The 15,115-nt window shown below is 45.5% G+C and overlaps 1 protein-coding gene across 1 annotated transcript in view; it reads right to left on the bottom strand.

Moving 5' to 3' along the window:
* Positions 1 to 15,115, bottom strand: part of LOC121926002 (cytochrome P450 2J6-like) — a 55,870-nt gene that overhangs the window by 15,239 nt on the left and 25,516 nt on the right. The window contains exons 2-3 of the mRNA XM_042458558.1: positions 4,974 to 5,136; positions 3,471 to 3,620 (exon numbers count right to left, since the gene is read on the bottom strand). Of these exons, the coding sequence (XP_042314492.1) occupies positions 3,471 to 3,620; positions 4,974 to 5,136 (313 nt within the window). The remainder of the gene's footprint in view (positions 1 to 3,470; positions 3,621 to 4,973; positions 5,137 to 15,115) is intronic.

A 15,115-nucleotide genomic window follows, 5' to 3' on the forward strand; every position in this document is an offset into this window, starting at 1 on the left:
GGGGGTTGCTGGGGCCAGGATACAGGAGCATCAGGGGATGATGGGATAGGTCGCTGGGGTCCCTGGTGCCGGATCAAGATGGCAAAGATCAGTCAAGGGATGATGGTAGGTAGCGGGGGGTTGCTTGGGGCCAAGGACAGGATGAAGGAGGCAGTCAGGGGATGTGGGATGGTGGCTGGGGGTTGCTGGGGCCAGGATCAGGATGCAGGAGCCAGTCAAGGGATGATGGGATAGGGCTGGGGGGTTTCTGGGGCCAGGATCAGGTGCAAGGAGCAGTCAGGGGATGATGGGATAGGTGGGCTGGGGGTTGCTGGGAGCCCAGGAGCAGGATGCAGGAGCAGTCCAGGGAGATGAGGGGATAGGGTGGCTGGGGGTTGCTGGGGCAAGGATCAGGATGGGGAGCAGTACAGGGGATGATGGGATAGGTGGCTGGGGGTTGCTGGGGCCAGAGCAGGAATGCAGGGAGCTGTCAAAGGGATGAGGGGGATAGGTGGCTGGGGGTTGTTGGGGCCAGGAGCAGGATGCAGAAGCAGGTCAGGGGGGGATGAGGGCTAGTGTCTGGGGTTTCTGGGGCCAGGAATCAGGATGCAGGAGGGCAGTCAGGGATGATGGGATAAGGTTGGCTGGGTGTTTTCTGGGGACCAGGATCAGGATGCAGGAGCATTCAGGGGATGATGGGATAGGTCTCTGGAGGTTGCTGGGGCCAGGATCAGGGTACAGGAGCAGTCAGGGGATGATGGGATAGGTCGCTGGGGGTCCCTGGGGCCAAGATCAGGATGCAGGAGCAGCAGGGATGATGGGTTAGGTGGCAGAGGGGGCGAGATGGGAATGCAGGAGCAGTCAGGGGATGATGGGTTAGGTGTCAGGGTGAAGGAGAGGAGCAGATGGTGGTCTAGGAGAAGGCAGGGATAATGGGATTGGTGAGAGGCTGAAAGGATGGAGCAGATTGGGGTCCCTAGGGGATGCAGGGGATGATGGGATCGGCTGGTTGGCAGAGAGGAGGAGATGGCATAAAGGAGGAGGAGGGGGATGACGGAGCAGGACGCAGGGGCCAAGGGGGGTGGCATTGGAGTCCTTTTCCACACCAGACCAAATCGCAGTGCCATCAAAGGCAGCCTGGAAGCGAATTCTATGAAGTCACTTTTTTCTCGTTTTAACCAAAATGAGGGATGACTTCAGAAACGCTGCTGAAGCAATTCGCAAGGGGCTCCCATAGAAATCAATGGTGTCTGATAAAACAGTCCCTTTATGAGGTGAACCTGCATCGTTGGAAGTGCAGTCACTTCGGAAGTGAGCTGGAACTGAGCTACAAAACCACCCAAAAGCTCCGTGTGATATACTCCACTGTCTCCTGAATGGGCTAGACTACCGCTGCTTTTCTACTGATGCCTTGGTGAGCATGGGCTCTCTTTCTGCTTAAATCCTCCACAAGACACTGGAGTTTATCACACTGGGGCTAGTTTCAGCATTAAAGAGCAATTAAAGCACATTTAAAGCATCCCACAAATACAGCAGAAATGGCGGGTAATTGCCCACTTTAATAGCAGGATTTGTGTGACGTCATGTGACCTTGTTTCACGTAATTACACCATTTTCCCAGGATATTCATGGGATAAACTCCCAATCTCCTTCGTGTGATAAACTCCACTGAGACTTTGGGCTGGGAGTCTGGCTAGCTTCCCAAGGGCAAACAGATTTCTCCTTTCTACACCTTCAGATGCCTGCTCACTCGGTGTGTGTTTGTCAGCTTCCCATCTCCTATGGGAAGAGCTAGGGGAGAGCTAGATGTGAAAAGGGGCAAGGCAAACCTCTTTGGCTGCATCTAGTAGGGTTGCTGGAGAACAGGTCGTTCCAGGAAGAGAAGGAATTGATGGTGACATATAATAAACAGTTACTAAAAGTGAGGGTCATGGATTTGTCAACAAACAAACAAAGGACTTGTCATTACATTAGAGCCCAGGTGGCGCAGTGGTTAAATGCCTGTCCTGCAGCCACTCACTCACAAACCATAAGGTTGCGAGTTCAATACCAGCGAAAGGGCTCAAGCTCGACTCAGGCTTGCATCCTTCTGAGGTTGCTAAAATAAGTCCCCAGCTTGTTGGGGTCAATTAGCTTGCAGTTGTAAACCGCTTAGAGACTGTTTAGTACAATATGAAGAGATATATAAATGAAGCTGCTATCACTTGGGGAGAAAGTGAATGGACCCCACATCTGTTCTGCCCCACGCCCAACTTGCACCCATCCCAGAACCACCCTGAACCTGTCTTTTCCATGGTACAAGTTTACCCCTGTGGATGTTGGGTCTGCCACTGCTGCCTTTCTTCTGTCAGCTCCAGGACTAGGACAAATTGCTGCTTGGGTCCTTCCATTTACCAATGTCTGGGCCAGTTCCTCACCCAAAACAATGTTTGAAGAAAGGTGTTTTTTTTCTTCTTGTGAGGTGCCAGGTGCCTTGTTTTGACCTCACAGAGCATCACCACCAGTTCCCCATTTAAAGAAAGTTTAAAGAAAGGTGTTTTCCTCCTCTGCACCACTGCTGATAGTGAGCTTTCCAGTTAGAATGAAACACTGGAGCTTCACAAGCAGGAAAAAGCTTTCTTTAAACATTGTTCCAGGAGGGGAACTGGCCCAGAAATTGCACTGGCCACGCAGCAATTTGTCAGCAGTGGGAGCTGCCAGATGACAATGGCAGTAGCTGCTGGGCATCATCTGTCCTGCCTCCCCAAACCCTCACTGCAGATCTACTAGTCTACACCAGCATTTCTTGCAAAGTCAGGAGAAAACTATTATTTTTTAAAAATTGGGGTTAAGGGGTATACTCCAAGTCCTGTATGTAGAGAGATCTTATAGTAGATTTGAGACTAACCGAAAGAAAAAAAGTTGGCAGCATGAGGAGCTTTCATAGACATCAGCCTACTTCCTCAGATGTTTTTGGAAGGAGACTGAAGTCTATGAAAGCTCCTGCTGCCAACTTCTTTCTTTCAGTTAGTCTCAACAGTGCTACAAGATCTCTCTACAGACTGATTCTACAGATTAACACAGCTATATCTTTCACTCATGTGTCCCGGTTATGCCAGATTCAGAGAAAATGCCTCAGCCTCACAGGAAGGCAATGGCAAATCTCCTCTGAACAACTCTTGCCAGGAAACCCCCATGATATGTTCACCTTAGGATCAACATAAATTGGAGACAACTTAAAGGTACACAACACACACAGTGTGAACTGACTGTGCCAGATTCAAAGGGACTGGTCTGTTTGTTTTTCCTTGTGTAGCCAAGACCCATCTCTCATACTCAGCCGTGAACCACAGGAAGCAAAGCCTCTCTTGCCGGCTACATTCCCCCCCCCCCCCCAATTAGAATACAAGCAAAATAAAGAAATGTCTGAATTTTCACTGCCACGTCTATGAAAAACACGCATGCAAAATCTTGCAGAAGGTGCCTTGCGCCAACCTTATCAGCCAACACACCTTTTGCCCGTGAAAAGGCCTCTACGAGCCGGTGGGCCTCCTCTTCAATTTGGTACTCCATGCCTGTTTTCCCTAGTCCCAGATTACGCATAGTAACTATACCAAATCGTCTGTGTTGCTTCCAGGTGCTACCATTTCCAAATGCAAGACCTGAGATAATAATAAGAATAAAAATAAATTAGAAAATTAGTATTTGTAAAGATTATTGTGTGAGAGAAAGCATAGTGCAATGGTTTGAGTGCTGGACTGCAGTTCTGGAGACCAGTGTCCAAATCCATCTTGGCCATGGCAATCCAGTGGCTGACTCTGAGCAAATCACAATCTCAGAGCCTCAGAGGAAAGAAAAGGCAACCCCCCCCCAAAAAAAAAAAAACCAAACCTTGCCAAGAAAACTCAACAATAGGGTCACCTTAGGCATTGCCATAAATTGGAAACAACTTAAAGGCATCCAACAAGAAATACTATTGTCAGGTTTCCAGTGTAAAAATGTCCAGTGGTGTGATGTTCTTAGCTGGCATCCTCTTAGGGACAGACATACGTACATATTTCCCTTATTATGTCCGGTTTTGGGTGTTGCAGGGGTTGGCATTCCTTTCTTTCCTCAGCAGTACCCAAACACCCCCCGCAACGTAGGCCTGAAACACATGGACCAAAACATGTAGATTCTGGCCATGTTCAGGGCATAGCATTCAGGTGACGCATGCTCCAAACATGGCTGGAAGCTGCGCTGATGCTGTGCCATCTAGGAAGAACCGGGCCAAGAAGGAGTGAATACAATCCGCTCCTTCCAGCAGTTCAATTCTGGACTGCAATGGCAGCCCAGAATAGGGCTGAGTGTATGAAGTTGCCATGGCCCCAGCACTATTGGTGCCACCTTTTGGGGTCTGTCCATTTTGGGTCTTACTGAACAGCTTTGGAAGCCCCTGAATGGCCAATCCCTGCTTTGTGGAGAGTTGGCAGGATGGCATGAGCATTTCCTCACAGCTGGATATGGAATGATGACATCAGTGCTGAGATTCACCAGGTTCATAGAATTAGAGACTCATAGAATCACAGAGTGGGAAGAGACCCCAAGGGCCATCCAGTCCAACCTCATTCTGCCATGCAGGAACTCTCAGTCAAAGCATCCCCATTGACAGATGGCCATCCAACCATCCTTAAAGACCTCCAAGGAAGAAGACTCCTCAAACTCCAAGGGAATATGTTCCACTGTCAGATAGCTCTTACTGAAGTTCTTCCTAATGTTTAGGTGGAATTTCTTTTCCTGTAGTTTGAATCCATTGCTCCAGATCCCATTAAATGGAGCAGCAGAAAACAAGCTTGCTCCCTCCTCAATATGGCATCCCTTCAAATACTTAAACAGGTCTATCGTGTCACCTCTTAACCATCTCTTCTCCAGGTCGAACATCCCCAGCTCCCTGAACTGCTCCTCATTGGGCATGCTTTCTTTTCTTAATTTTTGTCAGCAGATTAACAACAAACCTTTCTTTTGAAACAACTCACCCTTTTTGTTGAAGGCCCTTATGAGGAAGTGGGTCAACGGTCGGTCGACTAGCTCTTCCGAATGGTTGATCAGGCCTTCTTTCACCGTCTGGAATCCAGACAGGACTACGATGGGATGATGTGCCACCCAGATTGTGTAAATGTTTCCATATGCTTTAGAAAGCTGTAATTGGATCAAAACAGAGAAAGGAACATGTGCTCAAAGGTGTGAAGATTCTGGGATAAAATTCTATTGTGGATAAATCAAATAGTATGGGGTAAAGTCTATTTTGGAGGGAGATTATAGTGATATCTCTATTTGAAAGGCAGAATAAGGATTTATTGCATGAATAACTCATATCACTTATGTGCAAGAACACTAGAAATTCTCAAAACATGGGGAAAATAGGTAGTTTATCAACTAAGAATTAGCTAAGCAGGCTATGGACTATAGACCTATTAGAGAAATTAAATTAAGACAAGCAAAAGGAGATTTTAAAAAAGACATTTTTGGCATCACATGGAAACCTTTTGATACTGTTATGTGTCAAAGTAATGGTGAATTTATGCCACCAAATGAGCAAATTAAATTTTGGCTTAATAATTAGATAAACATGATTATAATAATATGTAAAGGAACAGAATGGAAAGATGTAAGAGATTTGACAAAGCTATGCATTACGTGCTATGAATTAGGGGAAGGATGGGTTGTTTATAACACTGAGATTGTACTATTGTCAAATATCAATAAAATCAAGAACAAAAAAGAACATTCACACCGATGTCGGTATACAAATATCAGTCTTTTTCATCTCTGTAGCTTCTAGCCATATGCAGCCTTTATCTCGGCCCACTCTCCCTCCAAGTTTTCCTTCCTATTCCATATTCATGTCTTCTAGTTATTTATTTAGAGTTCTATAAACCAGCCTTTGAGATGCAGTGCTTCCGCTAGATGGCACAGGAGATTTCCAGACTCAGAAAGATGCCATTGGCCTTTCAAGACAAAGCAAAGTGTAGCAGACAAAAAAGAAAGACAACTCAATTTTCCCCCCAAATAACAGTCCATTTCTGACAAACACAGACCAAAGGGACACTTATGGTGAGGATGAATTGTGTTGCTGAAGCTCGAAGGTGGGTCAGGAGCCTGAGTCAGGTATTGGCCTTCATGGACCAAGAGGCTTTCCATTTTGCTGATGCAGAAACAGCACCTGCTGCTATCTGAGAAGCTAATTGAATAATTGACATACTAAGCAATGCAGTCGGCCCTATATATCCCTGGATTCTGCATCCATGGATTCAACCACTCCTTAAAAATATATTTTTTCAAACGATCCAAAAAGGAAACCTTGATTTTGCCATTTTATATAAAGGACACGTTTTACTATGCCAATGGATATAATGGGACTTAAGCATTCACAGATTTTAGTATTATAAGTACCCCAATATCCCTACAACCCATCTATATTTTTTCTCTCACATTGCTAGAGGGTCGCAGAGGCTGCAATGACCTCCAAAACATCAGACAAGGTGGTATTGTGAATGTGGCACATAGGTCCCAGACATGTGGAAGGTTCAAAACAATGGGTGAAGGGGCTTGGTAGAAGATAGATACACACACACACACACACACACACACACACAGGGTCTGCATTTCTTACTTAAACCAAAAATCAAAAGATGAGTTCTGGCTAACAGATCAAACAAGAAGGGATTTCCTTTCATCCCCTGCTGCGTTCCAAAATACCCTCCGTATCTGCTCATTTTCAGGTACCCCAGATCTTGTTGGGGTGTTGTGAAGTCAATGAAGCTACTATCAGTCAAATTAGTCCTCTTTAATATTTTGGAGATCAAAGCAAGCCAGCATTTCAGGGACCATTTTGGTTCCTCCGAAGGGCTATCAAGTCTTTGTTTCCCATGAAGTCATCTTAGGCTGGGGATAGTTTTAAAATATAAATATGACTAGGAAAACCTACTTTCCACACTACAGTTGACCCTATTGCTTTGCCCACTGGCTGTTGCCATCAGACTCCCATATGAGCCACTCTTGTTTCCTGAGGACCATTCTTCAAGACAGGTAGATATTACCCAGCATTCTCTGAAGATGCCAGCCACAGATGCAGGCAAAACGTCAGGAATAAACTCCTCAAGAACATGGCCACATAGCCCCAAAAACCCACAAAAAACTATCGATGCCAGCCATGAAAGCCTTTGACTTCATGTTATTATGCTTGTTTCATGCATGTGCCATTTTGGCGCAATGGCACATGTCTACACCAATTATGCCCCTTCCAATAACGTAAGTCAAATTAAAATTTGCACATCACTTTCAGTGCCCCATGCCTTACAAATAAGACCCAAATCCACCACAATCCACTACAACATAAGAAGGAAGTGTCATTGACTTTTGCACCCATCCAATTGCACTTAATTCTTGCGACTGATAACTAATTCATGGGACTTTCCATGAATGACTTGTTGCTGGAGCATTCCAGGATCTTCGCAGGAGAAACCCCGGTTAAGTGTGACATCATGCAAAAATATTTTCCGTAATCGCACAATTATACTTCACGCATACCTTTTCCTTTCCATGTGATAATCTCCTAAGTCTATCTTGCACATGTGGCAAACCCTAGTGGCGCAGTGGTTAAATGCCGTACTGCAGCCACTCACTCAAAACCATAAGGTTGCGAGTTCAAGACCAGAAAAGGGGCTCAAGCTTGACTCAGGCTTGCATCCTTCCGAGGAGTTTGCTAAAATGAGTACCAGATTGTTGGGGCAAATTAGCTTACAGTTGTAAACCGCTTAGACCCTGCTTAGGCGGTATAATAATAATAATAATTTGTTTTATTTATATACCGCTTTCCAAAGATCATAGGGTGAACAGCAAGTAAGCTAATTTGCCCCCAACAGTCTGGGTACTCATTTTAGCCCTCGGAAGGATGCAAGCCTGAGTCGGCTTGGGCCCTTTGCTGGTCTTGAACTCGCAACCTTGTGGTTTCGAGTGAATGGCTGCAGTACAGGATTTAACCACTGCGCCACAGGGCTCCTTGAAGCGGTATATAATGAAGCTTGTTATGTGTTCTTTTATAGTCTCTCCCATTAAAAGGTTATTTTAGGCGTCAAACAGATGGCCAAAAGGGTGCATCCAGGCTGCATTGAGGGCATGGCATTTAGATGACGCATGCCCAAAACACAGCTGGAAGACACCCCAGGTGCAGCTCTTTCTCAAGAAACCAGCCCAAAAAGTAGTGGTAAAATATCACTCCTTTTTGGCAACCAGTTCAGGACCGCAGTGGTGGTCTGGATCAAAAGAGTCCCAGCATGGACCTTTTGCGCCTTTTGCTTCGCTCCAAAGTCCACGCATGCCTGTAGTCTTCATCTGTTAGTACTGGAATAATTGTTGCTTTCGATTCTAACGTTAGCCTCCTCTTGTAAGCCAAGTTAAATTTCCCTAACTTATTAAAGATAGACTGTGCTAGTGGTGGAAGTCCTCCAAATCTTACATCTTTGTGAGTAACAGAATCCCACGGGAGATTCTGGACCCAGTACACCTCCAAGTGTTGGTTACAAACTATAAAGCCCAACAAGCTCAGGTCTTGGTTATCGCAAGGATCATATACTCCCATATTCTCCATTTCCTCCCATTATCCCCATCTTTATCTTTTCTACCCAGATCCCACTTGAAACTCTTATTTCTTTTAATCGCTGTTGTATATGAATGTTTTTAACTTCTTTTCTTGGTTTAATCTCCTTTTAGCATTAATTATGTTTTATGACTGGGGAGGGATGGGGATCTTGGAATTTTTAATGTATTCTCTTTAACTGTATTTGCTTTACTGTTGTAATCCGCTTGGATTCCTAGAGATTAAGTGGAATATAAATACATATTATATATTATTATTATTATTATTATTATTATATACTGTTTGTTGGTTGTTGGGTTTTACTTCACATGCTTCAACGTTCCTTTAAATCCCACAGCTAGTTTAGTTATATTTTAAGTATGCATAGTTTTATCCACCATTGTTGTTGTTGTGCGTTTTCAAGTCATTTCCAACTAATGGCAACCCTAAAGCAAATCTATCATGAGGTTTTCTTGGCACTTTTCGGCCCGTTCACATTACCTTTTACACTGTTTTGAAACGATTCTTCCAGTGAAGTTCATATTGGGCCCATTCTGTCACCATCCATGTTGAGGCTTGCACAAGGAATGCCCTTACCCCGGGGTATCCAGAATCGGGTCTAAATCCGTCTTTTCTGAAAAGACCCGGTTCCACTAAATCTGAACTTGCCCTCGATCCTGATCGGGGCAAATTCAGGGAGGGATTAAGGTCAGGGGCGGGCAGAGGTCAGAGCATTCCCTCCCTCTCACGGGGAGGGGGAGGAGGAAAGAGCCAGAGGAAAAAGGTTCTGGAGGCAAAGGGGTGACAGGGGCTAAAAGGGGAAATCAGGGTGACTGACGGGGCTGCAAAGGGATGTCAAAGGGAGGGCGGGGGGAGTGGAGAAGGATGGAGGAGGAGGAGGAGAAGGAGGAGGTGAGGAGCCAGGGCAGCTCAGGGGAGGGGAGGGGGGAAGAAGGAGGAGGAGGAGGAGGATTGCCCAGGGAAATTGGGCTGTGGGGCCAACTGGAGGAGGATGTAGGGAAATCAGACTATAGAAGGAACCTCTTTTATTTTTGACAATTATGCGCATGATTTTTTGGGTGACATGTCTGTGTGCTTGCTTGTGCTTTCATTTCCTCTTGCTCCTGGATTATTATTATTATTATTATTATTATTATTAGAGGATGCTACAGTCAGAATGCCTGTGCTGCATTTCCTTTTTATTCCCAATTGATTCCACGGGTCAGTTGGAACTGACAGGTCACTCTCTCTCAGCCTCAGTGGAAGGCAATGGCAAAGCTCCTCTGAGAGAATGTAAGCAGGAGGAAAGGGGTCAGGTCAGGTCAAAGGCGGCACGAACGCAGCTCCCATCAGGCACCTCCCCCCCCTTTTTTATTTTTTAAAATTATTTTTGACAAAATATGCGCATGTTTTTTTCTGGAGGCAGATATATAGATGGATAGAACGTGGTTAGCTGCTGGTGGTTCACGTTCCCTTTCATTTGCTGGCTTCCAGCAATGGGGAAATGTCGCAAAGGGCAAGACTTGCGAATGGAATGCTGCAATTCAAATGTTACATTGGTTGCCCTATTTGGCAAATTGGCAAAATGATACATGCTTTTGCTACTGTCTCTAAGGAATTCAGGGGTAGCCCTGAATTGCTTTTAAAAGCAAAAAAGAATGCATGGCAATCGCATCCTTTTCTGGCATTTCCGAGGTGAGGAAATTATTATTATTATTATTATTATTATTATTATTATTATTATTACATGCGTAAGAGGCATTCTGGGGTGGCAAGGAGCTGGGGATACAGGATGCATTAGCTTGCATTTTGGGGTTGAAAATGGGGCCAAGGGTAGATCATAACCTGCACTGTCCCAAATGCCCACAACACACACACATACACACACAAAAGAGGTTTTTAAATTTGACAAAATGTGAGCATTTTGGTGCATTTTGTGCCTGGCTCTTTTAAAAAAAAGGAGGGGGGAGCACACTTCCGTTACCCCAATGAGTGCTGCAAACGTCACTATGACGATCGCTTGATTGACAAGAGGCGCCTTCATGTTAAACCCAATTTCTGAAGAAGGCATTCGGGTTAAAATGCTCCTCATTTGGTAGTGGGCACTCGCTTACAGAGAGATTCGGGACCCCCCCCCCCCCGAATCTGCCCAGTTCCTTCAGGAGCAAAACGGCCAGTGGGAATGGGGCCTTCATCACCTTCCCAAAGCACATTCACACAGAAGCTAGCTTTGGAAGCCAGTTGGCAGCCGTAATTGCTTATTCCTGCCATTCCTCCCAGAACTAAGGTGGCCTTTGGCAGTGAGGAAAACCATGGACCCCCAAAGCACTATCGTGGGGGAAAGTGTGATAAGCAATGATGCCAAAGTGGTATGCTTCTATTCTTAAGCAAGTGTGATTGTGGCGGGACAGCAGTCTGGTGTGATAAAGCCCTTTATCCTTCTGCTTTGAAATCATTCCTAATGTGTTCTTGGAATCTCCTTTCTAGTAATTTGAATCCACTGGTTCAGCTCCTATGCTCTGCAGCAGCAGAAAACAGGAGACATTGCTTAGTTACATCTACTTAAATAAGTAGCCAATCAAGATTTTCAATAATCTATTTTATCACCTGTCAGTCTCTTCTGCAGACTAAACATACTCAGCTCCCCCAATAATCTGTTGGTTTCTAGACCTTTTACCATTTTGGCTTCCCTCCTCTGGACACACTCCAGTTTGTCCATATCCTTCTTAAACAATGGCGGCTACAACAGCATATGGTACTCTAGGTGAGTTCAGACCACAGCAAAATAAAGTGGTAATATTACTTCCTTTGACCTTGATGTCTGGATAAGTTTTTCTACCATTCTCATTTAGTCATCTTAAATTCTAATTTAAATTCATTATTACAAATATCCAATTTCAAGTGTAAATGTAATAGAATTAAGCTTTGGTCTGAGTAGATGACCTATTATCACAATGCCTGGCTTAACCTGACCACACTACCTTTCCCATCTTTGGACAAAGTTATGGAGCATGGAGCAGCTGGCCGGCCACTGTGCAAATAGACTGCTTGAGTGAATAGCCCTTCCGACTAATCCAATATGGTTCTTTTTACGTTCTTCTGTCCAGTGTAACCAAATATACAAGTGACTGGATCAAATCAGCCACCAACCACTCAAGGACCTTGAAGGAAAAGCTGTTGAGATCTGTCAGATCCAGCAGTATTCTTATTATTAGGAAGTTGTTGCTTTACTTGCTTAAGGAGATTATGAGGCTGTACAGACTGGTGATAAAGGCTGGCATCGGGGCGGAGTGGGACGTGGCATCCGCACGCCGCATGCCCTGAGTCCACACCCATGCTGGTGTGACACTGCATGCCCTGTCGCACAGCGGGTGGCATCACAGCACTGTTCTGGTGCTGTGTCCAGATGATGCAGAGCAAAAGGAGCACTGAAAAGCCATGGAGCAGATGGTTATGGCACCCCTTTTGTGCTGCAGAAAGACCAAATCGGGGCTGCAGTGTGTAGTTGCTGTGATCTGGTGAAGAAAGAGGCAGCTGCAGGCCGGCCCTTGGGGCAGTTTGTTCAGCCACTAAGATCATCAGAGCCTCACCCAACAGGTACTCAGTTCCCCATCCTACCATTTATGTTCCCCATAGGGTTGCCATTTGTCCTGGAAAACCTGGAAAATCCTGGATTGAAAGGACTTTAAAAATGTCCTGGCTGGCTGGGCCAGATGAAACAGTAAATCCTTGATTGCCCCTTCATCGCAGGATGGTGGGTAGTGATGAAGCAGCAAACTGTACAAGAAGCCTGTCACTGGCGGGAGTCTCAACCCACTCTGGAGGCTTCGGTTGCTACTCTGCAGGCATAGCATTGCCATATTATTTTTCCATTCCCTTCCCACTGCACTCAACAGGCCCAGAAGGTGGAAAAGGAAAGGAGACAAGCATAGACAGCTTGTGGTTTAGCACAGTGGAACTTCACTTCCAAACAGCTGGAAGAGAATAAAGGGAGCTCTTAGCCTGGTACTGGTACTGAGGTTGAAACATAGCAGAAAAAGTGCCATGATTAATGTGTTGAATTTGCATGATCAGAATGTCAATTAATAACATTCATAATATAAGTATTTGCATATTATACCAATTAGATGGCCAGATATGAAGGGCTGGAATATGGCAACCCTATTTCTCCCTGATCTCTGGAGAGGCACTGTGGGAGAGCTTGGCACACAAGCAGGAAAGCAAGTGAGAGGGAATGCTAACCACACATGACTCGGTCTGTTTATGAGTAGGTTCCCAAGGCTCTAGTTTGAAGCAGTGGGGAGGAGCAGCTACTGTTAAATGGATTTGCATAAAACTAATGCAAACTGGCCATGTTTGGTAGCTCCAACAATATGGTCAGTATTTTCTCTCACCTCCCATTTTGACCAGCATTGAGCCAAAAGAGCTCTGGGGAGCTCAAAATCTCCTTGATTCAAAGGTCGTGCTACCACCAGTTTCTTCCTTCCTTTCAGTCTCAAAGGTGCTACAAGATCTCTTTGCATACTGAGCTGGCCTGAATATTGCCTTCCTGTGACTCCTAGATCCCATTGCTAAGAACCAACATGACCACCCACATTTTTTGTATAATGTTACTGTGCTAATTTTTCAAGGGAAAGGCAGACAGCAAGGAATGCTGATATGGACATACTTTGCAAAACAAGAGATCAACCAATAAGGACCCATTCCCACTTACCTGTAGATTCAGTTCCTGAACTGAATCCTGAAACCAGTTCAGCAAACCCAGTGGTTTCCACTATGTTTACACCAGTTTCAGGATTCCTTTTAGTAATCGAAATGCCAGTTTTGACAGGCTTCTTTTTGACATGACAGAAGAGGTTTCCCCAGCCTCTCCTGCCATGCCTCCCTCCCTCCCTCCCTCTCCTCCTCCTCCTCCCCTCCTTCCCGCCTTCCCTCCTCCTTACCCCCAGCCTAGGGGGGCCCTGCGGTGGCGATGGCGGCGGCGACAGCAGTGGAGAAGGCTGTCAGCCGGGGCTCATTGGATGTGCCTCCGTCCAGCATGCCTTAGTCCTCCAGCAATGTCCAGGACGGAAGCACATCGAAAGTCCCCCGGCAGGTAGCTTTCCCTGCTTCTGCCGCTGCTGCTACTGTCCTCCAGGCTGTCAAAGCCTCCCAGAATCCCCAACTTTCGATGTGTCTCTGTCCTGGATGTCACTGGAAGACTAAGGCACGCCAGACGAAGGCACATCCAATGAGCCCCAGTCGGCAGCCTTCTCCACCACTGTCGCTGCCGCCATTGCCACCGCAGGGGCCCCCAGGCAGAGGTAAGAAGGAGGGGAGGAGGAGGAGGAGGAAATGGAGGGAAGGGAGGGAGGGGGAGGGAGGCACGGCAGGAGGGGCTGTAGGGCGGATTCGAATCCGCCCTGGGTTCCCACTAGGCTGAATTGATTTATTGTCAAATAAATTCATTCCTCCCCAAAAGGAGCTGGAAAACCCAGCTCCTTTTTGGCACAGGTTAAATGGGCGGAAAACATGCCCCCCCCCCCTTGGGAATCGATTCCAAATCGATTCCCAATGGGAACCATGGTGGTTTAAATTGGATCGTGATTCGACACGATCTGATTTAAACAATAGTGGGAATGGGCCCTAAGAAACGCAACTCAGGATTAATTAATTAATGCAGTTTGACACCACTTTAACTGCCATGACTCTAACCTACAGAATTCTGGGATTTGTAGTCTGGATAATCACTAGAGATCTCTGACAGATCAGGTTGAACACTTCACCAAACTACAAATCCTAGGATTCTGTAGGATAGAGTCATGTCAATTAGAGTGGTGTCAAACTGCTTTAATTCTGCAGTGTGAATATACCATTAATGACAGAAATCTCATCTAGACATATGTAAGAAGTATGTTCAACATAAGGAACACAATGTAGCATGATGTTCAGTCCAAGGTTCAATGGTCTTGTCTTTGTAGATCCTAGACTGTCTGCCAGCTGAATTGTACTCCAAAATTCTCATATTGATAGATGGGTGAAACTGTTCAAATATGCTTGAAATATTATTTTAAGTACACTTAATTCCAGAGGTAGAAAAAGTATGACTTGTGGTCTATATGTGGCCTTGGGGTCCATATTTCCTTCCCCTGAATTCCCCTGGGCAACTCCTAAAAGCCCAACAAACCTATAGAAAATTAAAAACTATACTAATTTTCACCCAAACCAGGTGAGTGAGCTCAAAACCAGCCATAAATATGGCATTTTATTTCCCCACAAAGTCTCCCGCTCCCCCAATAAATCCTCCAAACCCCATTAAAAATGTGACAAAAAATAGTACAAACCAGTGACCAAAAGTAACACAACATCACTCCCAGTTTGCCAAAACATGGTGGCATGTCCTGCATAGAGAGACTGGGAGAACTGATCCATGCCCCCTCCCTACAGTCCTGCTTTACTCAAAAAGGAGATATGTTTAAGCAGTGTTTGTAGATATGTACCTTCAAGTCGTTTCTGACATACGGCGACCCTAAGAGAAACAGAATGATTCCCAATTGGCAA

Source organism: Sceloporus undulatus, chromosome 3 (genome assembly GCF_019175285.1).
Source record: "Sceloporus undulatus isolate JIND9_A2432 ecotype Alabama chromosome 3, SceUnd_v1.1, whole genome shotgun sequence".
Taxonomy (NCBI): Eukaryota; Metazoa; Chordata; class Lepidosauria; order Squamata; family Phrynosomatidae; genus Sceloporus; species Sceloporus undulatus.